Source organism: Anser anser (assembly GCF_964211835.1).
Source record: "Anser anser genome assembly, chromosome: Z".
NCBI classification, from domain to species: domain Eukaryota; kingdom Metazoa; phylum Chordata; class Aves; order Anseriformes; family Anatidae; genus Anser; species Anser anser.
In genome coordinates, this window is record NC_139723.1 from 84,605,861 (window position 1) to 84,631,707 (window position 25,847).

General features: G+C 48.4%; 2 protein-coding genes across 6 annotated transcripts in view; both read left to right on the forward strand.

Moving 5' to 3' along the window:
- Positions 1–10,721, forward strand: part of ARK2N (arkadia (RNF111) N-terminal like PKA signaling regulator 2N) — a 43,683-nt gene extending 32,962 nt beyond the window's left edge. For all 3 annotated transcript variants that reach the window (XM_083816415.1, XM_083816414.1, XM_083816416.1), the window contains exons 4-5: positions 3,923–4,049; positions 7,695–10,721. In XM_083816415.1, the coding sequence (XP_083672541.1) occupies positions 3,923–4,049; positions 7,695–7,884 (317 nt within the window). In that variant the 3' untranslated portion in view covers positions 7,885–10,721. The remainder of the gene's footprint in view (positions 1–3,922; positions 4,050–7,694) is intronic.
- A 5,221-nt stretch (positions 10,722–15,942) lies between these two features.
- The window catches only part of ARK2C (arkadia (RNF111) C-terminal like ring finger ubiquitin ligase 2C), a 42,453-nt gene continuing 32,548 nt past the window's right edge, over positions 15,943–25,847 (forward strand). For all 3 annotated transcript variants that reach the window (XM_083816419.1, XM_083816420.1, XM_083816421.1), the window contains exon 1: positions 15,943–16,162. In XM_083816419.1, the coding sequence (XP_083672545.1) occupies positions 16,102–16,162 (61 nt within the window). In that variant the 5' untranslated portion in view covers positions 15,943–16,101. The remainder of the gene's footprint in view (positions 16,163–25,847) is intronic.

The following is a 25,847-nucleotide window of genomic DNA, read 5'->3' on the forward strand; positions in this document are numbered from 1 at the left end:
CTGACGTTCGTTCATTCCAGCATCTTGGCCACTGTCTCTGCCTTCCGTCCTTCCAATATCTTTGTAATTTATTCATCATTAAAAGCACCTTGTATGGACTATGCAATAAAGCAGTATAGGAGCTTATTGAAAATGTCTGGCATTTATTCCAGCATACAACTGGTAAAAATTGGCAAAGATTCCTGTAATGTATTTTTTTTGAAACTAATTTTCTTAATTATTTTTCCTCCCTCCCCTTTAATTACTTGTTGGAAAAAAGGTCTTTTTTTTTCTTTTTTCCTCCTCTCTAATGAGAGTGAGCTAAACTTATTACTTAATGGTTGATTATGATGACCCATGCCACTAGTTAGTAAACCAATCATAATCTTATTTTAATTATTGTAATTGTCTGTGTCTATGTATGTCTTTTTTTTTCTCTCTTTATTTCCTTAAAATACAAGCATTAATTATTCCCATACGCCACCTGCATTTTTAACATAACCCAGAAAACTGGACATACCAACATCAAATAGATGAAGGGTGAAAAAGTGCCGGTAAGTGGGCTTCGCATCCAGAGACTGAAAAGAAATTTCCTACAAGAAAGCAAGAGCAGGAATACCGTGAGAGGCTTCATAAAAACTGCTCAGCTTCACTTGGTGCTTGCAGTGCTTCACTAGCAAAAGAGTTGAGCAATAACACGATATGTTGCTGTGTCTTGGGGGAGAGCCATATAAGCAGGGAGCTAATGGGGAGTATTTCCTATCGTCTTCACTCTCTATCCTCAAGTGCCAATTTATTACCTTCCTTGCCACTCATTTTTGATACACGGTTAAGATTTTTAGCTGCATAATACATGGAGTCTTGCTTGTGTTGGTGGAGCAGAGAAGTTTTTTGTGTTACTCAGTTTTTAAATACTGGAAGACTCCTGATAGCTCACAGCGACTTTTCTGTGTCTATCAGGCTTAAAAAAATACAAGTGCGTAGCAGATTTTGAAGGAGCTGTTCCATTACTCTATGGCAGACATTTCCGTTACGTGACTGTGAGAACCTCTGTGGTGTTACCTTCGCTATGCTCTGTGGCTGGATGATGTTCCAGCCTTTTTGAAGCTAGCCTGTGCTTTCCAAGCTCACTGCTGTTTGCAGGAGAGTAGGCTAACAAGCCTACTCCTTTATTAAGTCATTAAAAAAAAATTATTAGAACAGCTGAAATGAACTTTATTACATAGTACTAATGATTTGGTGCTTTAGTAGAAAGAAAGGAACGTAAGGAAATAAAAAGTGAATGTTTCTTACCAAGCTTCCTTCTGCTTACCTCTTATGAGTACAGTTGAGCGTTGCAGGTAGAAATTTGTCATCCCTCCTTCTACCTATATCCGAGGGCACTCACTTTTGCAAGGACGAGGCTGCAAGGTAAAAGAAACCAAGATAACTTCAAGAAACTTCTTCATCCTTGAACCAATGGGAACATGTCCAGACTAATTCACTCCTCATGCTGGGAAAGCGTCTGAAAGGATGAATCTTTTTTTTTTTTTTCCTTTGCGTATACTTTGCCCCAGAGCCTTGTACCTCTAGTACACTTCTGACTGTACGTTTGTCAGTGCCAGCCTTTTCTTACCAAGCTGAAGACTGCACATTTGGAAAGCAGATGTAAGATTTGAAAATTCTGTTTTCCAAATTAATCTCAAGCCAGTATCTAGTTTAGCATGCATTAAAAGATGCGTTCCCATGGGAAAATAACACCGTAAAGTTTATCTAAGTGAAAAATCGTACTGGGACACACTATCACATCTTTGTGTATGGGCAAATATTTGGAGTTGTTTTGCAAGCTGACGTTGTAGGGAAAACAAAACATCTCCTTTGGGAGTCATCTTCACATTAAAAAAGCGTAAACATGTTATTAGGCATGAAATTTGTATGGCCAGAGGCTATAGATCTGTGTGCTGTAATCCTGATTTACACTCAGCTACATGTTGTAATATTTACTTTGCTAATCATGGTTTCCCTACTGCTAAGTACCTTTTTGTTGTCTGAAGGTAAAGCTATGGTAACGTCCTACTCTTTCGGGGCTCTTGTTTATACCTCGGGGACTCATTGTAGGGCTCTATAAGCCCATCTGCCGGGCGTTACCCTGTCTCGCAGAGTTTGCAGGATGGTGTAAGTCAGTTTTTTTAGCCCCAGCAGTTAATGTACTAAGGCAGACCGCGAGCAGTAGCAGTAAGCTGGAAGCGGTCGCGGAGCACCTTGCTGTTCTGCTGCCGGTGCCGCAGCCGCCATGGCTGTCGGGATCGGGGCGATGCGACCCGCTGGGTCAGCAGTCACCTCGAGCTCCTGGTTTGCTTCGCCAGCACGTGAATCAAAGCCTCTGAGCTTCCGTTTCATGTTGCACAGTTTGCCTGTGTGCCCGGCCACTTCTATTTAAGAAATATCTGTGACCCGTTTGGGGAATTTATGGCAGTCTGTGATATTTGCCAAGAAATGTTCAGCTGAACTGTAATGTTAGGAAAAGTCTGCCTGGGCGATTTATTTATTTTAAGTTCAGCTTAAAATCTTTTTTTGCCTTGTGAGGTGGAAGCTCCTCCTTCAGGCCCATTGCAGCACACGGATTTCCTTCCCTTTCCAGCCCCGCTCCGATGCTGCACCAAGCGCCTTCACTGTCCAGAAACAGCGAACATGCAGTGCTGTCTCTGTCCTTCTATTTTGCTTCCATCTTTTCTCAGTATTTCAAATGTTTCTGAGTATTTTCAATTAGAAAGTCTTCCTGATGCTTGCTCTCGGGTTAATTTCTTCTTTTTGTGTCCTCTTGGTCCACCTCGGGGTTTAATCAGTTCTGCAGTTTGCACGCTTTGGGAGTTCTGTACATGATTATTGCAACCTCCTCCTCCTATCTTTGAGGAAGTGTCCAGTCAAACTAGATATGGATAATATATTTGGCTAATCTCAAACTTTCCTGCTCTACAAATGATTCTTCCCACGTGTAGTACAGTTGTGTGAATTGTTTCCAAGAAGTAGGTAGTCTCGTCTTCAAGGCTACCGTGCTTCTCCCAGGTTGCTGCTAAGGAGACAATAAAAGTATATATTTTTATACTTTTAAGTATTGAGTTAGTATATTTTCTATAAAACAAAAATGTTTTGTCTATTTTGTGTTTTCTGTGCAAGTATAATATTTCACAATGCAGTTTCACTAATTGTGGCGAAGTACTCAGCAGTACTTGGCAGGAAACCGAAAACCTGCCACACTTCTTGTGTTCAGAAAGGACTTGTTGTTTGACAAACTGATCAACTGGATAGCCATTGAGGAGCTGTAATTAAAAAAACAAACAAACAAACAAAACCCAACACTGCTATATATAGAGGTTATGAGGAAAGGTGGTTGTTGTTTTTTTTTTTCCCTCAAGTATTTGTAATAATTTTAGAGCAGATGTGAAGCGGTATGACCAGAAACTGATAGTTTTGTTTTCTTCTGTCTCCTGGTTTAGAACAAAATACTGACACCGACATTTCTATTTCCTCGGGGTGTGTGGTGTTTATATCCATCCTGTAGGCTTTCTTTCCGATAGTGTCACTGGGTTTGATTTATTGACAGTAGATTGTCATCTTGCTTTATCTCGAAGAGGTTTAGGTGCAGGCTAACAGCGTTATTGTAAAATAACAGTTGGAAAGTCTAGCTACCCCTAAAGCAGAGAAGTGTTCCTGGCACAATGGTATGTCTTTTTTTCACATTTGTGTGATAACACCATCGCTAGAGCTACTGAGATTGGATAAATCCAGTGATCATCCTGTATCAGATAACGAACTGAAAGTTAGCTAAGTTGATCTAACAACCTTTTCTGATCTTGGTATTTCAATCTTTGTTGGGTTAGCTCTAGAAATTCAATTTCCAGATGATTTGTGAGTAATGTAAGCTGTTAAACATTGGCTTTGTTTGTGTTTTTCCCTTCTATAGGTCATTTGGATCCAGGCTTCCTTGCAAGTGACAAAACCTCTTCTGGTAACGCCCAGGTCAATGAAGAAATTAATATTGCCTCTTCTGATAGTGAAGTAGAGATTGTCGGAGTTCAGGAACATGCCAGGTATGAATTCCTTTTTCTTACTTTTTTCAGTTTTAATATTTCATTCATTTTATCAGAATATCTATGTTGCAAAAAATAATAAAGGAAAAAAAAAGCTAACTTCCCCTTGGCTAGTTATCATCCTTGATTGATGCCCCAAAGGTAGCACTTGTTTTTTCTATTCTGCTTGTCATGGTGATATCAGAATGTTTTCCTAGAGAACGGTTATCAATGTCATATGTATTTAGATGAAACTTGTGACTTGCTATCAAACATCAGCAGGCTAAACATATGAAATATTACAACACCAAATGTTGAGATACCAAGTTTGTATATGTCAGGAAACATTGTTAGGAATTCAGTTTTTAAGTACACAGTATGAATATGCAAATACATAAACCAAAATAATTATTCGGGTTCTTGTTTCTTTTCAGAATAATTCACTTTAAGCATTTAAATAATTTTTGTTTTATTTAATTTATCAGTTGTTGTAGAAGTAAAACCACTAGCATCTTTTCAATGGCCAATCCGGTAAGATAGCCCTTTTAGCCTAAAAATCAGATCCTTATTAATCTTAGTTTTATTGGAAGATAAAAGATAATTCATACCCCCAAACTAGATCAGGGCAGGAAAGCCAGAGGTTTCTCTCAAGTTTGGACAGACAGCAGTTGAGCTGTGCTTTGGCTGTTATTATTGGTAGGCATATTTTGATGTCTTTCTTTAGAATATGGTCTTTCCTTGGTTTGAGGTATTTTGAATCAGCTGAGCAAGACCAGTATTTTCATACAGTGAGGAGAGTCAATTTGGTGAAATCAAACCAAGGTATTGCAGTATACAGACAAGCTCTGTTTAAAACTAGACTGCTGCCTGGTGAATGCTAGGAGGAGGAAAAGGGGTGTGCAAGAGAAGGAACAGAGCTTTTTTCCGTCATTCCTTCACCACATCGTTCTTGAAGAAAGGAAGAAGGAAGGGGTGCAGGATCCAGTTTCCTGGGTAGGAAACTACAGATAGTTTGGATGCAGTCCATTGCTGTTGGATGCGGGGGAGAAAAAAAATAAAAATTCTAAGGTGCTGAAGGAAGATAAATTTAGTCTTAGCTTCTAGAACAGTGGAAGTCCTCTCATGGCTAGCCTGCCTATTTATCCAGCAGACCAGGGCTTAGAGAATCTTTGTCCTGATGCCAAGTGACGTGGACTTGTTCTCCACTACTATTTCGTGTAATAATCTGTCTAGTGCTATGTACACACAACCCTTCTGCTTGAGGTCCCTGAGTCAAACACTTGCCACGCTGCTTGTCTTAATAATGTTTACCATGTATGAGAATAGGAATGTTAAGTAAATGCAGAGTTGCTGTTTAAAATTAGTTTTAGTCAATACGGACCGCAGTAATTTCAGCAAAGATAGATGAATAGCACACTTTTCTTCTTGCGCTTTCCTTTGTTCATGTAACCACTCTGACATCTCTCAAAGAGTAGTTCTTACTGGTTCCGTAAAATACATGCACATTTTGGTTGTTTGAATCCTATTTAGAGTTTTATTTCTCTTGCAGGTCTAGGCTTGCAGTTATGAAGTATTGATGGGCTTCTGACAGGGTTGTCGTTTGGAAAAGGTTTAGGTTTTTGATCAGTATTTTTTGCATGCCTAGTTAGTACGGTGTTTGGATTCAGTTCTTTTGCTCACACTGTTTTCATTGTGCTCCATGCTCCATGTTGTCATTGGATTGGTGTGAGTTGTGACACTCTAGAGTTTGTCTCCCATTTGTAGTTTTTGAGATTGCTAGTGATTTGGTGGCGTTTCTCATCATTAGAGGTATACTTGGCATTTACTTAGGACACCAAGTCATGTTTCTCAGTTTCTTTATTTTTTGTCCGATAGAATTATTTTTTTTAATCATGCATGTGTGTAAAAGTCTTCTTCCATTTTTTCCTAGGTTTTCTTTTTGTTTTGTTTTGTCCCTTTACCTGCTATCATCCCCTTAGGTACAGGTTGGAAAGCATGTTCCCTAAGTTAATATTTGATTGAACATTTTGATATTGGCTGCTTGTGCGACTTGTTTGAGGATAAACACATTTTTTTTTGCAAGGTATCATTTCCATGAGATAAGTCATAGATTGCTTTTTGTCATCTTCAGGAAGAAAAGTTAGTGTTAGCTTTGCCTAAGCACGGAGAGCTGCTCTGTGTTGGAATGATGAACCATAGTCCCTGAGACTGAGCACTGTATTTAGTTTGCTTTGGCTACAAACCTTTCTCGTCAGTTAAGCTTTAAAATATTTCTTCTTAAAAGAAAGCTTAAAAAAATCCCCTCCATTTGTTAGAGTTCCAATCCCTTATTACTAATTCTTTGTAGATACCTATTTTAAGTATGTGTTTTTAAGCTCAAAGATGTAATAAAAAAGTAATTCTGAACATTGCATCCAAAACTAAATAGGGTATCTGACATTTGTATTCTGACAAGTTAGAGCTCAGAGAATGAGATTTTTCATCCTATTTCATGAAACTCTTTCTCTAACCAGAGACAAAAATGATGAGCATAACCTAAGGCGTTCTGGAGAAACTAAATTGTGCTACCATGAATTAAAGCCAATAAAATGTAAATGTCAGGAATATTTGACCAGTGCAGGAAACGTGGGTACCTGAAATACAGTTCACGTGCCTTCACAAAGAGGAGGGAAAAGGTTACCCCAGCGGCCCCAAATCTCCTGCTTACAAGAGCAAAACAATTTTTGGAGCACAAGGTATAAAGTTTTACTAGTGCTTGTTTGAGGTTTCCAGCTATGAATGGAGTGACCATCTTAAAGACCAGTAATTCTTGTCATCGCTTCATATAGCAAGCTGAGTCTTCTGTTTTGTTTTTTTTTTTTCTAGTTGTTGCTAGCTTGTACTTAATTTGTCACTTACCTGTTATCAATATAATAGATAAAAGTACTGTGCGAATAAGTAGACGTGTACCTCACTTCAGCAGGGCACTTGAGCGTGTGCTTATCTTTAAATACGTGATTTAGTCTCATTGACTGCAATCACTGAAAGCCTAAATGTTTTGCTGAAGTGGGGCTGTACCGTTAGCAGGGAGCGTTTCCCAGCATGTTTGTAATTTTTAGTTAAGGTGACCGAAGAAAAATCAAGTGTAATGGCTTTATTATTGTAATGAAGGTGTCATTATGTCCTTACGGCAACACAGTTTTTGATTTCGTATAGAAAGTTATCTTTTCTCTTTGTCTCATCAAGTCTCGCTTTCAATTTTTCCCTTTTTAAAATTCCAGTGGGTAAAATTGCTAGCAGGAAACTGAATGCTTCTGAATAACGCATGGTAGTACACGTGATGGGGCAGAAAACTCTTCAAGATCCTGGGGATCCATGCACGTATTTGTGGGGAACATCACTTTACGCCCACTGGTAGTAAGAGTTCTTAAAAGGAATGTAAACCCCGCCAGCCCCTTCCCCAGCTCTGCCCCTGAGTATGAATTTAAGTCTAGTCTCAGCGTGGCGAACTTGCAGATCAGTGGGTATTTAAGGTGTCGTGGGTCTACGAATGGAAAAGCCCCGAGGAAATTTTGGGGAGGGACGTGTTAATGAAATGCATAAACAGTAAAACACTGCAGCTAAGAATCTTGCTTCCTGAATTCAACAGCAGCTTTAATGCTTTTTGCTTTTTGCCTTGCTATACAGGTGTGTGCACCCTAGGGGAGGCGTGATCCAGAGCGTGTCTTCCTGGAAGCACGGCGCAGGCTCTCAGTACATTAACACTCAGCAAACGCAATCATGGACAGCTGTGACTCCCCAGCAGAATTGGTCTTCGCCCCCAGAAGTAGTGGACCTCACGTTGGATGAGGATACCAGACGCAAATATCTACTGTAATGCGGTGTCACTGTGTTTCTGTCCCCATCCCTCCTCCCTTTGTGGCACAGAGGTTCATTGTTATAGCTTCAGCTTCAGAAGCCCTATTCCTGGCATTACGACATTCAAACTCATTAAGTTTTCCATTTCCATAAGAATGTAGTATAATTTTAAGATCATTTAAAACGGTTTCTTTGCCTTCTCAAAGGAGGATTCTTCCCAGAATAAAGACCCAATAGCTCCAAATTTAAAGCACATCTATAGTTGCTAACTTGCGTGTGTTAATTTGAGGAAATGAGTACAAAGTTGTCCTCTCACCCTTTCCTGCCTCCATCTTCAGAACATTTTTAATTTATCAGTATATCGGGTTTGTTAGTAGAAGTTAGTGTTTTGCTGTGTGAGCATCAGTGATTTTGAGAAATGCTGTGTCCTCACTGATTTCAGTGGAACTGGGGGTATCCAACACTTCCGAAAACTGGGCTGAGAGTATTTATACCCAAGCTGATGTGGTTACGTTACCAGCAGGAGGGACTGTCTGTAATACAAGAGGCCCATAACATATGCACTGAACAGCTTTTAATTAAAGGACTTTTATTTTCAATTTAATTTATAGTTTACACTCTTTTCAGTGCTGAGTCTTCTGTCTACTTGACTACTGTGTTTCACTGATCATTTTCCGTAGCTTATTACAGTTTAATATAGTCGTAGTAGAAAATTTCTAGCAGCTAATTACTGCAAAAGCACAAGAAAATGAAAAGTAATAAAAAGGCCCAACATCCCTCTCCTTTTTAAAGGTATCTGAGTTTTTTACCTATTTCTGAATCTTGCCTCGAGTAGGGGAAGAAGAGAAACGAAACATATTTGCTCCTAGTCCTCATCTCTTCTATTGCTTATCTGCTTCATTGACCATCTCAAAAAATAATTAAAAAAAAAAAGTGTAAAGCCCCAGTCTAGCAAAGCACTTTAGCAGGTGTGTATTGTTAACCTCTGACAGTTTGCTGGAACTCACGGGGCCATTCAAGTGCTTCAAACTCTGTCCTAAAGGTTGTTGCAGGATCAGGGCCTGAGGTTGTGATCTGTTCTTTAACTAGGTCTGCACCATTTTCCTGGCTTTAGGTCATGCCTCTTATCCTAGTTCTGGAATTGCTTTTAGGGTATGATCCAGGAAACACTTTCTACCGGAATATTTGCTCGACCGAAATCAGTGGAACCGCTTGCTTCAGTGGGCTCTAGTTTCTGTAGCGTATGTGGAGGTTCCTGGCCCTAATCTGTCATATTGAGCCTTTCGCAAGGCAAAAGCCAAAGATTAGAGTTAAACAAGATGATATTCACTTTAAATGTCTGTTGTGCAATTAAAATATTCCTTTGTATTCCAGTGTTTCTAATGGAAATTTTCTACAGCTCTCTTGGCAGACTTTTGCCATTTGATGCTGAACAGGGAGGGGGTAGTCAGGACATGGGAAGTTCTGTTTCGTTTTTGTGTTGGCTCGTTTTTAAAGTTATTTGGCTTCCAATATTTTTATTTTCTGTGAGCAGAAAACAACAACAACAAAAAGAACCACCAAAATTTTTCAATTCAATTACCTGCGTTGTCATGTAATGTAAAAAAGAAAAAAGAAAGACAAAAAAAATGACAGTTTTTTTCTTCTTTAATAAGCAGAAAGGTTATGACTGCACTTTAGAGAACAATTAGGTAAGGGATTGTTATTCCAGTTTAAAGCTTTCTAAAACATTGAACTGTGATAAGTGTATTGCATGACTAGACAGTGTATGTGGTGCTTCTAGGGACGGGTTTCTTTCTCGGGGGCGGGAGGGAGGAGCGGAGCCCACACTCCTTGCAGTAGGGACAAAAAAAAAAAAGAGCCTGCGCTGTCGGGACACTCTGGCAGCGGTGGCTGTTGATCTTTTTATCCTCATGTTTTCATCGCGTAACTCGGCCGTCGTTTTCGTGGGCTAGCACACATGCTGTAAGGTGACTTTGGAACAGTGATTCAGTGTGGCTGCTTCTTGCTGTTTCATCGAGTCTTTTAAAGATCAGTTTTGAGGAAAGCTGCAGGGACCCATTCGTAGTCCTTCCATTAAAAACGCAAACTATCTATCTGTTTTTCAGTTTGTATATGATGTGACTTCCATGTAAATATAAAAGCAACTGCGTCCTAACCAAACTTCCTCCAATTGTGCACTGTGTTTGTTTAAACAACTCATATATCGTAGTCTGATGCAGGTTTTCTTTTTATTTTATTTAAAACACTACATTATTTTCTTTTATTCCTAACAAATTTGAAAGGGTAGTGATCCGAAAACCACAGTCACTGGATAGCTAGCAAGTGTTTTTTTTTGTTTGTTTTATTTTTTTGTTTTTTACAAGAGAGCAAAAGGTGCCTGGATGGTTTTGCTCTTCTCAGCAGGAAAGTGAAATGTTAGCCGTTGTATGGCTAAGAACCAATGCACTTAGGGCCTGATCCAGAGCCCACTGGAGCTGATGCGGGGCTTTCCGTCAGCCTCAGTGTGCATTGGCTCAAGCCCTTCATGGTTTAACAGTTCCTGAATTGCTGGAGTGTGAACTTGGAATCTTCTGTAGTGAAGACAAATCGTTGCTTAGAATTTAAATGTTTAAAACTTGCGACTCTAGTTAAAAAAAAAAAATTGATTCTTCTCAACACTCGTTATTTAGTTCTCATTTTCCATCTAGTATTTAATGGTCTTTGGAGAAAAAAATAATAATAAAACAGAGTGTTATATATATATATAAATATATATATTTTTGGTGCAAGATGAGACCTTCTGTTTTTTGAAACAAGTCTGTAGCATAAAGGTTAAACTATTTTAAGACAAAATAAAGTGTATTATTTAAACAATATCATCTTGTTTGGAATGTTTTTTGTTTGTTTGCCCGAGCAGCCTCCTTGTGGTATTTCCTCCGAGCATGTCCCCTTGTCCCATCCTCCCTGCTGGTCGAGCAGAGCACTTGGCCACCAGGACCCCGCTGCACTCAGATTTTCCCCACGAAGCACCAGAGTGGCCAGAAAGTGCTGGCAAGCCGAAATCTGCTGTTTTAAATGGACTTGTGGGCCAGCAGTGGAGTTGTGCCCAAGTCCTGCAGGCCACAAGAGGTGGTGCCACGCTGAGCTGCGTTTGGGGAACCCCTAAACACCCATCTACTGCCTCCGCTAATACTGAGGACGGTAGGTATAACTGCACCGTGCTAAACTGAGGGCCCCATCGCCTGCCAGTCCTCCCACAGCCCCCATGGAAGCAGGAATAACAATATAAAATCCATTATGTTTCCAGCCAGATAGGGTAGTTTGATTTATTTCTGATGTTTTTTGTCACACGAGAAGGCTCTCCGTGGTGCGAGTGAGGAGAGCCGTTTATCCATGTAGTTTAAATAGCGAGACGGATAATAGAAGTCAGTTGGCTTTTCAGCCCCACTGAATTCTTGGCTTCTGTGAAGCCTGAAAATGGGAATTTGGGGGCCAGGTTGTTGCCATGAACATGGATGCCAGACTGAGATTTTGGTCCACGCACATCGCCAGCGAGAGAAGAGCATCGTAGAGTCTGGTGCAGATGTGGAAAGATGAGAGGCAGTGTCCTCCCCGAACCCCTTTTTCTCCGTCACCAAGAGATACCCAGAGTCCCTGAGCTTCAACACGCGCAGTACGTAAAGCCTAACATTTCTCTTTAGTCGCTCAGCACATCCCTCGTGGCTCAGGCCAGTTTGCTTTGTGGGAATTGTCATTTCTGGGGCTGTATGAGAATCGACAAAAGCTGCCCGAACAGCTCGCATTCTGTATTGTTTTCCACAGTGAAGTCATTGCAGTGCAGATTAATTTTTTGGCTGAGTTTTGTTTGTCTGCCTTAAAATGGGAAGTGAAAGGGTTTTACCGAACAAATTAGTTCTCGCCTTCCCTGGAGGATCCGCAAAGTGTGTCCTTTGCTGAGTGCTTCATCACCGTTCGCTGAAGTACTATTTATTTTTCCCCTCTCCTTTTTAGGGTTGTAGCTTCTGAATGCCAGACGCTTGGCTTTCTCTCCCGAGCATTGCAGGGATGGGGCTGCAACTTCCCCTCTCTGCAGGGACAGGGGCAGCACTCCTGCAAAACACCTTCTTGTGTATAAACGCGTCTTGTGTTTACTTCCAGCTTTGGTGCAAATAAGGTGACCGCTGTCCCTTTGTTGGAACTAAACGGTAGCTTACGTCTGGAAAAAGAAACAAATTAGAGCTCTCCGCAAAATTCATTTTTCATTACTGTACACGACGCAAATTGAATGCAGACCTGGAGTCTGGCCGCTGCCTTTCACAGCGGGTTTCCTGCGCGTGGCTCTGACAAAATCCCATCTTGTACAGCTGAGGATCACATTTGTTTTATCCACTGATAGCTTTTGCCTGGCCCGTGGTCAAGGGCACCCAAACCTTTCCCACCTCCTTTCTGCCAGGTCCTTGTGTGTCTGCATTAAGCCTAATGCCACCGAACCCCACTGTCACGTCTCTCACTCCAGCTCATCCACTTCTTCCCCTACTGGCAGTGCTGCACAAGCCTGCCTGGTCAGCAGTTTTCAGTAGAAATCTCCAACTCTACACCAAGGTCACTCGTGAAAATACTGAAGTAGTAGGGTGGTTTCAAAGCTGATCTCTCTAGAGGAGCCAACAGCTTGCACAGCCACAGCTGAACCAGGCATCAGCTTCCTCAGAAACTCACCACAGGCAGATTTAATTACCTGCATCCTAAAATACCCTGATTGCTCCTGTCATTGCCACGATAGCCCCCTGCATCCCTGGCCTTTGGCAGCAAGGACCTCCATGGCCTTCCAAGGAAGCAGGATGCCTTCAAAGCCCCCAAAAAGGGGCTTTCACATCGTGGTGGTTGGGCTGGAGCGATGCTGGTAAGACCCCGATGGGAAACGTGTCGCTCTTGCAGTGCGTTACTCAAAGCTCGTCTCACCTGGCACGGGATGTGACCGAGATCCATGATGGAGTAATTTTACTGCTTTTCCACATGATTACACTTCCCATTCGCGTCCATTTATTCCCACTCTCCTTGGACCGCATGTGACAAAACCTCCAGTAAAAATACCCCTGGCAGAGATGTGCCAGCTGCACGTCCCCAGCCGGGCGCCCTTATCTATCTTGGGACATCTCCCCAACACCCTCCTCCTGCCAGCACTCACAGCTCTTATGGGATCTGTCGTCTGCACAAAGAGCACGGGCGAAGCTCTCCAGGACACAGCGATGGGCTGGAAACCACCCCCTTCACTGGGCTCTCCTTCTCTTGGTCAGCAGCACGTCCCTGAGAAGATGTTCCCTCCTTGTTCCCATGCCTGAGAGCTGCGCTTCCAGGGTAGGGCACCCTAAGAAAGCTGTTTCGCACTTAAATAAAGCAGCGGTGAGGGTTAATGAATAGATTTGGGCAGGCAGGAAGGTCTTCTGAGTGGTCGGGGTTGGCTCTTGTGGGGGCTTGCTCAGCCCACGGGCACGGAAAGCTGGGAGCTTTGTGGGGATCGACCTGCCTTAGGGAAGAGCTTCTCTGAGTCCCTGAATGATGTTGGCCCATCACGACCCCGGACTGCTGAGGGACCGGTCGTCTCCTGGTGGCACCGTGGAGACCAAGGAAAGGACCACTATGGGCCTCAGAGAAACCCCAGGAGAGCCGCCCGGAGAGGGGCAGGGCTGGCATGGAGGGGCATCTCCTGAGGAGCCCCACGAGCAGAAGCGGCATCTTCAGTGTGGTGGAGCGCTGAGGACAAAACCTCAGCTCGGAAACGTGCTCCTGGTGGGGATGGTGTCCAGCAAGAAGCCCTGAGCGTTTCTACCTGCCCACAGCCATGTCTGGCCTGGGAAAAGCGGAACCAGCCGCAGGCTGGTGGGGCTGGGTGGAGGTTTGCTGTGGGACCCCACGTACTGTGCAACCAGCCACCCAACCCGCCCGTAGCACCCAAAGCTGCCTTCTGGATCCTTGGTGTCTGGGGTGCGAAGCTGCTCAGATGCTGCCGTGTTACTGAGATGGGAGTGGGTAACCAGATGCCTGCCCTTGAATTATTGAGGAGCTGTGGTGCGTGCCTTCAGGGCATCGCGAGTCACGGGATGGTGAACTGGGGTGGGCGGCGTGGTGCTGACACCAGCCTGCTTCCAAGTCAAAGCCACAATAAATCCCGATGAAAAGAAGGGTGCCTGCAAAAGGCAGCTCGCGGCGTGTCTGGGACAAGGCTCGGCGCGTTGAAAATGCAGATTGGGTCATCTCCGTCGCGAGAGAAGGCTCCTGGGGAACACCAGACCGTCCTCCGCGCCCCGCGGAGAATCCAAGGACCTTTCCCGTGTCCGGGAAGCATCAACGAGATGCTGCTGTGGTGGTCTCCGGCCATTAAAACCCATCCTGCTGCCGGATGACTGGCTCCTTGCTCCCTCTTCCAGGCCTTCGTTAAGAGGAAGAATTAGGGTAATGTTCACAGCAGGCCAACCTGGGCATTGCACAAGGCAGGGAGCACGCTTGCCAGGGGGGCTGAGCTCCCCACAAGGCAGAAAATGCTTTATTAAAGCGCTCCACAGGCCGGTTAGCAGCGGTTTTTAACACAGTTTGGCCACCGACATTTTAGCTCGGAAAATCCGGTCTGGAAGCAGCCGGTGGAAGGCACTAGGTGGCACCAGAGCCGGAGGCACGGGCTGCTGCCGCATCCTGCGCTCCATCCCCGGGAGCAGGGGACAGCGCTCCAAAAATCACGCCAGAGGGGCTGGTGGGTGTGAAAGCATCCCGAGCACCGGCAGGGCTGCCCGGCTGGGTGCAGCATCCCGGCTACAGCAAGAGCGAGCCCGTCGGGATTTACCCACAGCCGGACAAATACTGGGTGTAAACGCCACCTTGCAGCACCTCGTGTAGGTCCTGAGGCGAGCTTTGACGAAAATGGTCACATTTAACCGCCGAGCACACCCGAATATAAGAAGGAATTAAGGAAATGGCAAAATAAGTGTAAATTTAGTTGGGTGTAAGCCTCAAACAAAGCCCTGGCGTGACCCAGGAGTCAAAGCCTGGCTGGGGCTCCCATTGCTCTGAGCCAGGCTGTGGTGCGGCGGCCCCACCACCTCTCCCTGTAGGATTTCCTCTTGATCACCACCCTCCAAGCCCAGCAGGGCATTTCTCCCCCCAGCAAGGACTCGGGAGCCCCGAAACCCCAGCAGCGTGCCATCAGGTGTGCTGGTGGCGTGGACACCACATCTCCCCGTCTGCAACACGACGGCAATGCCGCTGTGGGTGCGAGATGTCCTCCTGGAGCACGCTGTGGCTTCAAAACTTCTGGGGGAAAAAAAATGAAATTAAACAATACATTAAATATGTGTGCGTGTGTGTGTTCACCAGGGCTTTTCTGCTATTGTGGTGGAGGTCTGCGAGGAAAAGCCGGGTTCGAATGATGTCGGCATGTAGGGTTTTGAGCTGGCTGATCCCACTCCTGTGTCCTGGAGGGTTTCACCCCTATTTTTGAGGAGAAGGCAAAAGCTCAGCGCCATGCCATCCCTGCTGGAGGACGACTTGGGGCCAGCGTTTGGGGACACCCCGAGATGGGGCTGCTGGGACCCCAGGGGGTGCCCGTGGGTGCAAGCTTCGACTGCGAAGGCAGGTGGGAACCGAGGCCTATTTTAATAATTTTAATGTTAATGCTGACCGGTGGTGTTGGGGATTGGATTCCTGTGTGTGTGTGTGTACGTGCCACAGCCCCCAGCCCCCTCCACCAGCTGCCACCCAAGCAGTTGCCTTTGGGGCAGCCGGTAGAAACGGGCGGAAAGCGTCGATTTTTGTTTATTATTATTATTATTATTTTTTTTTTCCATTCTCCAGTTACGCTGCGTGGATAAACGGGGCAGGTTTGTCACCAGCGGGCTCCGGGTGCCACAGGATGGGGATTAAAATTGGGATATGGGGCCACGCTGCCAGCCCCCCCCAACACCCCTCAGTCACACTCTGCGCGTGCCCGCGCCCCCTCATCCCCCCCCCCCCTCTCCTCAGGGGGGCGGGTACGCGCGGGCCCGCGCCGCGCTGCCATTGGCGGCGGCCGCCTTTGTGCGTGCGCGCGCGCGCGCGGGCGGGGAGCGCGGCTCGGCCGCCGCCGCCGCTGCTGCCGCCGCCGCCGCCGGTGTTGCTCCCGCTGCAGCTGCAGCCGCCGCCGCGGGAACCGAGGGGCCGGCGGGAAAGCGGGGGAGCTGGAGCCGCTGGGGCCGGGGCCTGGGCCGCGCGCCGCCCCGCGCGCAGCATGGTCCTGGTGCACGTCGGCTACCTGGTGCTGCCCGTCTTCGGCTCCGTGCGCAACAGAGGTACCGCCACGCCGCGACGGGGCCGCGGGTTCGCGTCCCGGGGCCGCCCGAACCCTGTGGTGGTGGTGGTGGGGGGGGGGCTGCTCCGCGCCCCTTCCGCGCCCCTTCCGCACCACCACCCCCCCCCCCCCCGGCCCTAACCCACCCCCCCGAGCCCCAGCCGGGCCCCCACGCCCCCCAATTCCCTATATTCTTTTGTTCCCCACCCCAACATCCCGCTTGTCCTCCCCCCGCCTGCGCTTCCATAGATCCATCCCCCTTAATTTTTATTAATTATTTTTATAAATACCGATTTCCGTTTGTTTTCGTTCTGTTATTTAATTCACCTTCCCTCCCCCCCCACCCCTCCCCACTCCCCCCCCCCCCCCAGCGGCCACCCCCGCCATCTGTGCCCCCATCCTGTGCGGCTGAGGACATGGCACTGTAAATCCCTGCCCCGGGGATTCCTTTTGCTGGGGTTTTGGGGGGGGGGTCCCGCTGCCAAAACCACGAAAAAATTAAAAAAAAAATAAAAATCCCCACCCCCCAAATTTAAAAAAAAAAAAATAATGGGGAGAGGGCATCCACAATTCGGTGCGATCCGTAACATCCCAAATAAAAGGGGGGTGGGGTGGCAATCGGGGACCCCCCCCTTAAAATAAAGCCCGATTTCAGCCCCCCCCCCCCCCATACACACCCGACCAGCAAAATGGATTTCCATCAACCAGGGATAACATTATTTTCTGCTGTGCTGAATTACTTCCTGTTCTTATTTTGTGGGTAATTTTCTGTACCGAATACCCTTTGGTTGTGTATCTCCACCTTTTTTCTTGTACTAAAACTAAAGCATGGTCTGTATTTTTTTACATTACCTAGTTTCTGATGTAAATCTCTCTGTAGAGACATACCCTGCTGAAATGTAATGTGCTGTAGCCTATACATCTGCTCAGTGTACGCTGCTTTTGTTCTGTTGCCCTTCCATAGCATGGTGGGCCTTGCCTTTTTGTATTGTGTGCATGATGACATTGTTACACACGATTCCACTAATACTAATATACGATCTCTCAATAAAGAAACTAGTTTTCCTATATTAACCTAGTGTGCTTTTTCTATTGCTGTTTTCCCATTTATTGTCGTATCCTGCTGTTTAGATTTTTTCCTTGCTTTCCCTCCCCCCCCCCCCCCCCCATCGTGAGGTCTGAGTGAGTGGATTTCTCCCTGGCGCACATATGGGGGCTTTTTAGCATAGATACATTTTTTTTTTCCCCATCCCATATCAACCCCTCAGCATTACTCTGTGTATACATTGCTCCCGCAATGCACGCTCTGTGCTGCCAGTGTGCCGATGCAGAATCCTGCCTGACAACGGAATAGCCAAAAAAAAACAAACCAAAAAAGCAGAAGTCCAAGCTGTTAATCAGAAAAGATGGATAATTAATCAAGGGTCCGCCACTGATTTTATCCTAGTTATGTTACACCTTCCTTACCAGACTGGTGCAAAACCGAGGGACGGCCTCCGGATGGATGGGGGAGTTCTCTCCTTTAACTCTGATTAACAAGAGGTGAAGGGCCCTGGGAAATGAAAATTCCCCCCTGCCCGTGGCCCTGTATCTGAGCACGGATGCGTGCTTGCCATCTGCCAGGCGAGAAGTCGCCGTGCCTTGGTCCCAGGGCTGTAAATATCCCCGCCAGGTCCCTAAAACCGTCCCGGCGGCTGCTGCTGCCCTGGCTGCCTCTTTCTGCTCCGGGCCCTCCATCTTCTGACGCCCGCTGTGGTCACGGAGTCGGCCTCCGGCCTTGTGAGGAGTCACCAGGAGCCGTAAAATCTGCCCCAGGCCCGCAGAAGGGTCCTGTAAAACCTTCAAATTTTGGTTGCAGGGTGGTGCACGGGTGTGCCAGGGCCAGCAGGAGAAGGGCTGGGGCGCGGGGGGACCTTGTCCGAGCGGCGCCCTGAGGAGACGGGGAGCCGCAGGGCCCGGGTGCTCATCCTTAACCAGGGGAAGGTGGATTTCGGCAGCTTGGTGGCTCCCACCGCTGAAATCCCCTTTGCCACTGTCCCTACGGAGCTGCACTAGCAAGCCAAACAAAAGCAAGCGGCCCGAGGCGCCCGCCCGGCCTCCCCCAGCACCCCTCCGGGAGCCGCATCATTCTGCAAGGCCGTGCCTTTCCACCTCCCTCCTGGCTTTTCCCTCAGTTTTATTTTTTTGTTTGTTTTTTTTTTTTTTTTCGTTTTCTGTTCCGTTTTTGAGTTACGACCTCCTCCTCCATACTTCCTTCTCCGTGTATCTCGATGCCTGTTGGGCCACCCTGTCCCCCCGTGCGAGCGGCAGCGGGCCCCCCCTGGATGCAGTGTGTGCCGTGCCCCTTTGTTCTCGCTCCATCCTCGCCCCGGGCCAGCGCTGAGCTCCGCGACACATGTCCCCGCGCACACCCCGAGAGGAGGGAGGCTGTGCTTCTCGCTTGCATGAAGGGAGACGTGCATGCCTGTTGGGGCTGATCATTTTCCGATGTGACCTTTTTTTTTTTTTTTTTTTTTTTTTCCTCAATTTTTTTTATTTTTTTTCATTCGTTTGTTCCGATTACTCAAACCCCCACCCCCCCCACCCCACCCCACGTGAAACGATGAGAGTTTTGGTTATGGTGTAAAACAACGGCAAAAAAATGAACCACCCCCCCCTCACCCCACCCTGCCCCAGAACCCCGACACGGATAAACCCTTTCTCCCCCCCAAAACCCGTGGGTGGCTGCATCCCCCGAGGTCTTACCCTACAACGTGGTGCTGGTACAGAGCAAAACGGGGCGGTCAGTATGCTCTTTAACCATACCTCGGTAATCTGGTAATAAAAAGCTGCTGGGTTAATGGCGACATATCCTAAGCAATTTATCATTCCCATCATATTTTGACCTGTCTTGTTAGAAACACATTCATAGGAGAGGAAACATTTCCCCCCCCTCCACCTCCCAGCGTTATTAGTCAGTAACGAGCGGGCTTCCGTGGCTCATAATCCATCAAACACATCCGCACTTTTAACGACTTAATTCCTTTGACACCCTGAGTCTCAGAAAGCCACCTGGACAGAGAAAATAATCTTTTCTTTTTTTTTTTAATTTTAGCATCCGCGGGCTGAGGAAAGCCCAGACAGATCCCGTGCTGGTGCTGCTGTGGGTGTGGGGGCACACGCAGCGCTTCTGTCCCCCCAGCACCAACCCCAGCCCGCGGGCTGCTCTAAATATCCTCTTTCTGTAACAGGGAGAAGGATAATCCCGAACACGGACAAAACTGGCTCTGAGATTGGTTTATGTAAGGGTTGTGTAAAGGTCTTAAACACATCTGCGGGGATTTAATAACCGTGCTGCCAAATGGGAGCCGGACCCATCCGGGTCTTGCACAGGGCTCGGGCTGTGGTCACCATTTCCATCGTTTTTTAAGGAAAAGGTAAAGGGATGGCGGTCACATTTTGCTGTTCCTCATTTGGGGAATAACCAGCAAAGTCTGGTGAGCGTTGATGTGGACTTGCCATGCTGCGTGTGGATCCGGCCCCGTGGAGGTGTGTTATTTGAGAAGCGGTGAGTTTGTGCCCAAGTGAAAGAGGAAACGTGGCTGGGATGGGAAGGTGGGGGTCCCAAAATCCCTCCCGGGGGCCCCTCAGGCCCAGTGCTTGGCCACCAAAACCCGGCCCCGGGGTGTGTGTTTTGGGGGAGAGCGGGACCCCGAAACACCCACCTGCAGGCTCGGTCGCCGCCTCCACGAGCCGCCTGGAAGGAGCTCCATGGAGTAAGTGTGAGCTTGATTATTTTTGGAGGGGGGTGAGATTCTGGGGGCGGGGGGAAACGTCTGGAAGTGCAGAGGTGGGGGGACGTTGCAGGTCTCCTATGCCTAGATCAACCTCAGCATCTTTAATCCCCAAGAGCAGAGCTGGCTTTGCAACCGGGGGAGTCGTGACGGCACTGCCAAGCGTCGGGACCCTTGGGAATACCACGGGATTTGGGTGGTTTTACAAAACCCTCAGCTCCCGGCGTCAAGCGATTACACCGGGCTTTGCTTTCCTGTTAAACGGGGGTCTCTGAAGTAAAGCTTCAAATCACTGCTTCCTGCAAGCTCCCTGCTCGAAGCCCAGGCGTTTGGGCCACGTGGGGTTTGGGAGGGAGAAGGGCAACGCGTGGTTTGTGAGCACGATGGCTGCGGTGGGCTCGGGGCAGGGACAAACACCCTCTGGGGAAAATGTTCATTTTCTCCCGTTCTTGGTTCGGTTTGGGTCAATCTGCGGTGGGGCTGGGCGCAGGGGTCGCAGTTCCCCTGGCTGCCCGCACAGGACCCCATGGAGGGCCCTAATTAGTCCTTCCTTGGTCTCATCTTACTGCTAAACCTTCGCAGGGTGAAACTCGGGTCTTTTGGGAATGGTTTAGTGCTCCCTCTGACACGGCAGAGCCCCGCATCGTGCTGGAGCGCTCAGGTCTGCAGAGCTCGGGGCAGGCAGCGCTCAGTGAGATCAAACTCACTCCTGCTCTGAGTCCCCTCTGCTTAACCCTTTCTGCTCCCCCTCTCCTAATTTTGCAGTCTCCAGGACCTTTTCTCACCCACTTTCCTGCCTGCTGGTCCTTTGCGTTTCACAGCCCCAGCAGTGGCTGGGTTGTGCCGCTGGGCACGTGCATTGGATCTCTCTTGGTAAGTGTCCTTAATCGTGGTTGTCTTCTCTCCCTTCCTTTAAACGTTCATGCAGGAAAGTCATATGCTCGTGGCTTGTAGCTCCTTAATGAAAATCATGGCTTTGGTTTGGGTGGATAAGCTGAGCAGGGTCCGCAGCAAAGCTGGAAGCAGTGAAGATGCAGTTATGGGGAGAGGCAATTTGGGGCACGTTGGTGGGCTCTGACCCCCCCGGATGTGAGGATGTGCCTGTGGGGAGATGTTCCTCAGAGGATTTTGGTAGCTTGGAGAAGAACCTGGACGTCTCCATGAATAACTGAGGGAACACAACTTTGCATGTGCCAGCGTGCACAAAAATCCTGGTGCTTTCTGGAGGAGGTCTCCCCCGAAGGAGAAGTTGGAGGTGATGGCTCTGCCACCGTGTCCCTGTCCTCCTCCCTGCCTGGAGGTGACACCCGAGGAGTGGGTGCGGGGGAGATCTGGGTACCCCTGTGCAGAAGACCACTCAAAAGAGATGAAATCCGTCATTTCAGGGAGAGGAGAGCATCTTCCCTTACAAAGGACCATCAGCCCTGCAATGCTTGGCACCAGTACACGTTGATTTCAGGTGATGAGCTTGGCCGGCAGCTTTGGTTTCAGATGGGTTTTGGCAAACGTTTCTCCCTCTGCGACCTAACCAAAGCCGGGGGTTTTCTTCTCTGCTTCAAAGAAACTGCTCTGAACAGTTCAGAAGGCACCGAGCAGGGACCCTGCAGTCTAGCAAAAGCCTCCTTTGAATTTATTGCTTCTGGGGATAGCTCACCTCGGGGTGATGGTTTTGGGGACTATCAGCTCTGATGGTGCCGCTGCCCGTTGCTCATTTTCCTTGGAGGGCTCCGGTGATGCTGTGGAGCTGTTATCGTGTGTCTCTCTTCCACGAACGGTGCAAGGAGCAGGCATTTCCCTGAAAGTGGAGAAAAACAGGCAATGGTTTCTTCTGGGACATGGCATTTCTTTGAAGGGCCCTCGAGGACTCTTGGAGCTGGACAAGGCTGATGGTGGCTCTGGTGTCCAGGCACCAAAGGCTGGCTTTGAGTTAGGAGCTGCTCCAAAAAACTGCTCTCATCTTCTCCAGGCTTGGGGAATCTCCAAAAGACATCCAGAAACAGAGTGCCCCTTGCTTTTGCCGTGCCGTGGCAGCTCCCCGTGCTGGGCTCCTCCCGTGGGGTTCTCTGGGCTTCCTCATCCACCTTCTGGGGGCCTCCAGCTCTTCCTCCGTTGCACTGCGAGCTCAAACACGCATATATCCAAAGGGATCCGGGTGGTTTTGGGAGCTCTGGATGTGTTAGGAGCCACCACTCGTGAGCACCCCAACCTGTTCCCATGATATTCCTGCTTATAAGCTGGGCATCTACAGAAAAAAGGTTTTCTCCTGGTTTTGTTTGTTTGCTTGTTTGTTTTGCTGGTGGGGTGGTGCCCATTCTTGTGCAACCCTGCAGGGTTGGATGGGATCCCCTTCGTCTGTGCCCTTGGGACATCGGGGGACGTTTCTCTGCTCCATTCAGACCATTTGTTGGCAGCCGGTGGGAGCTGAGACTTGAACAGGCTCAGCTGTGAGCCCCAGACCTCAGCGAGGAGAAGCTGGAGCTGGAAACGAGTGTTGGGTTGGTGGCGAAGCTGCTAGGACACGGGACCTGGCTTTAAAGGTCTGAACGTGCTGATACGTGCATAAATCCAAAATTACCCCTCGGCCTTTACAACAGTTGCTTGGGATTTTAGTGGGATGAGTAAGATGAGAATCTAGTTTCAGGTGTTAAAAAACAATTGGCGGCAAACTGGCCCCAGCCTAATTGTTTTGTTTTCATGTGAGTTTGGCAATCTTTGCAAGACTATCGGCACGTTTTCAAAAATCGTCTGACGTTTGCTGGCAAATTTGAGCAAAGGAGCCCAGGGAGGAGCTTTTTAAGCCTCAGGCGGTATCTGAAGGTACTGGAGATGCTGGTGCTCGAGGAGAGGTGTCCATGGAGCCTGGCACCTTCCGTGTCCCCCGGGTGGCAGATGCCACGTCTGCAACGTGCCCGGTGGGAAGGGAGCTGTAAATCCCGTGCCCATTGCCACGCTTCTTGTTGTTGTTGTTGCTGAATCCACATTTCTCTTTCTTCTAGCCTGGCCTTTAATATTAATACCTTAATTTCATTTATAAATGCACTTATCAGCTTTCATTAGTCATCCCATTAATGATCCCCGGCAAGAAATTTGTCACTTGACGTCAAAAGGCAGATTAAGGGGCTTGCGGAGCCTTGGGAAGCGGCTTCACTCCGCACCGGCACGACAGCGGCTGGCATCTGAGGCTAATACTATGTATAATTTGCATCTGCTGCTCGGGGGATGAGTGATTATTCTATATATTTAGCCGAAAACAAGAGCGTTTCTCGATCATGAATGGTGCTACATTTCCCCCAAACTCTGCAGCGCTGTGAATCACCGGCCTGTTGGCATCATGCTGCTGTGGTCAGCCCCGAGGGGACGGATCCTGACAGCTCGCCGCCCCGGAGGGGTGCTTTACTGCAGCAGCAGCTAATTGGAATTAAGAAGCTCCCTCCGTGCTCGGAGCTGGAAGGGACTGGGAGAGGATTAAGATTTGCGTGGCCAAAATCAGGCGTCTTTGGTCTCTGCTCCTACCGGTGGGGTGTGGGGGTGTTGGTAGGGTTTGGAGATGGGCGTCTTGGGGTGTGAGAATGGGGGGAAAAATGCAAATTTTGCTCAAAGCATCTGGAAGAGAGCAGGGTTTTGGACTGGAAATCGATGAGATACAGCATCCCCCGGCACTGGTCTGTTCGGGGCCATTGTGATGAGGCATTTTAGATGCTAGGAGCTGGCACGTTGGGAAACCCTTATCTTGTCCAATCATTATTTGTGGTGTCCCACAGATCTCCAGGGGCCGAGATAAGGAACGAAGCAGCTTTCTGCACAGAAACAGCATGACATGAGCGGGCTTGGACGAACGAGCCCAAAGAACACGTTTTTTAATAGTTATTTTCTCAGTTGCTTGCAATCCTATGAGAAAAGGACCAGACAGAGGAGGTGCTGGGTCTGCACGCGTGCGACCCGAGCTCAGCACCCCAATTATAGCCGTGCAGGCTGGTTTTGCTCAGCCCTCATTGACCTGAATGGGAACTTCTGCGTTAACGGGAGATAATGGTGTATTGTGTTCTCTGGGAAGAGCCCTGCGGCCACAACAAACCTGGTGTGGGGCTTTTTGATCACTGGCTCGGGTGGGAAATGGCAGCATGGGACAGCCTGGGTGGGCAGGAGGCAACTGGAGGACGGGGGACAAGGGGGCACAGAGCCCCTCAACCCAAAATCTGCAAGGGACGAAGGGCGACCAACAGAAGAGCTCTCTGCTCTTAGTAAAGCAGCAGCACGCCCAACACCCGTCCTTGCCCAGTCTCAGCTCTTTGGCTCCTTCCTGCGTTAAATTCACTGCTGGGGGCTGGATTTTTGGCCCTGAGGTTGCTCCGTGGAGGTGTGAGCTGAACACCAGCAGCTCACCGGCAGTGCAGGGAGAGGCGTATCGCATGGGGGCTGCCCCCCGGGTGAGGGGTGTCGAGTCCCAGTGGGTGCTATGTGACAGCAGGTCTGGTTTTGGTGATGATGATGATTTTCCGGTCCACTGGCTGAACACTTATTTTCCTGGCTTTATATCCTTTTAGATTTTTTTTTTTCAGAAAAATGACAGGAAAAGGGCTTTTAAATGTTTTGTTTGAGCTGAGATGAGACGGGCCACAGAAGTGAAGTGTCTTACAGCAAGGAATAAAACAGCATCGCCTGGAAGCAGGGAATAAAACCATTGCATTGCAGTCCTTCGGGAGGGGTTTTCATACAGCAACACTTCACCTCACTGTAATCTCTCGCGCGTCGGAGAGATGGGTTCAGCGTTCAGTACTCGCTTGGAAAGCAGGAGGTGGTCAGCGATGGGCTGCCCCAGTCCCCTGCGTGCCCGTGCTTGTGAAACCGTGTGGTGACATCGGCTTGCGCAGGAATCGGGTGTTACGTAGCCAGCAGAAAGCGCTTTAACGCCCCGTGATGCCACCCAGGTGCTTCTCCTGTAGGGTGCAGGGGTGTCCCGGGGCAGGACAACGTTTCCAGGAGGCAGTTACAAGCTTAGAAAAATGGGACGTGGACCAAGGGGAAGGGGGCAAAGTAAATCGTTCCTTGGCCAGAAAGAGGTTCCTCCTGAGCAGGGCCGGGGTCTGTTCGGGAAGCCAAAGTATGTTTGCTAGGTGCCCAGCGTGACCCGCCGTAAAGAACATCCTCTGTCTGTCTGCAGAGACACATCTGAGGCTCTCAGCAAGTGCTTGCGTGAGGCTGGTCCCAGATCTAAGGCCAGAAGTGCTCGTTAGCATTGGTTAGTGCGGGGATTTGGACCGGGCAGGCCGGGAGCCAAACCCACACCGCCAGAGCTCCTCTCCCCTGCGTCCCGGCTGTCCCGTGCCAGTGCAGCCGTCCCGGCCAGCACTGCTGGCGGTATTACCCTCACGCCGCTCCCTCGCCTTCGCCTCTTTCCTTTCCCAGCACGTTTTTTTAAATACCTGCCACACTTTTCCCTCTGGATGTGGCGGGTTTTTCTGACTTGCTCCTTCCTCCCCTTGCCTCAGGGACCGAAGGTGCTCGAGCACTCGAGGATGCTGAAGTGTGGGTGGAGGGGAGGGCAAGGCTCTGCTGTCACAGCATGTCCAGGAGATGGGGAACCTCCTGGGGAGCCCTGTATGGGCTGACGGGATGGGGAGACGGTGCTCGCAGAGGCTGCTGTCCTCCAGCCCCAGCCTCGGGAGGTGCGGTGGATGCTGCGATAGCTGGTGCTGGGAGCACGGGGATGTTGGGGGCTTGCTCGTAACCGCAGTGCCAGACTTAAAGCGTGGGCATGTTGGGCACTTCTGCTAGAAAATGCTGCTTTTAGAGGGGGGGAGGTTTGGACAGGTGCTTTCTATAAAATAATTTTGCAAAAGCACCGCTGCTCTTTCACCACGTCGAACAGGGGGTGCTGGTGCCTCGCCTCTCCCCCACCTCCTGGCTTCGGCA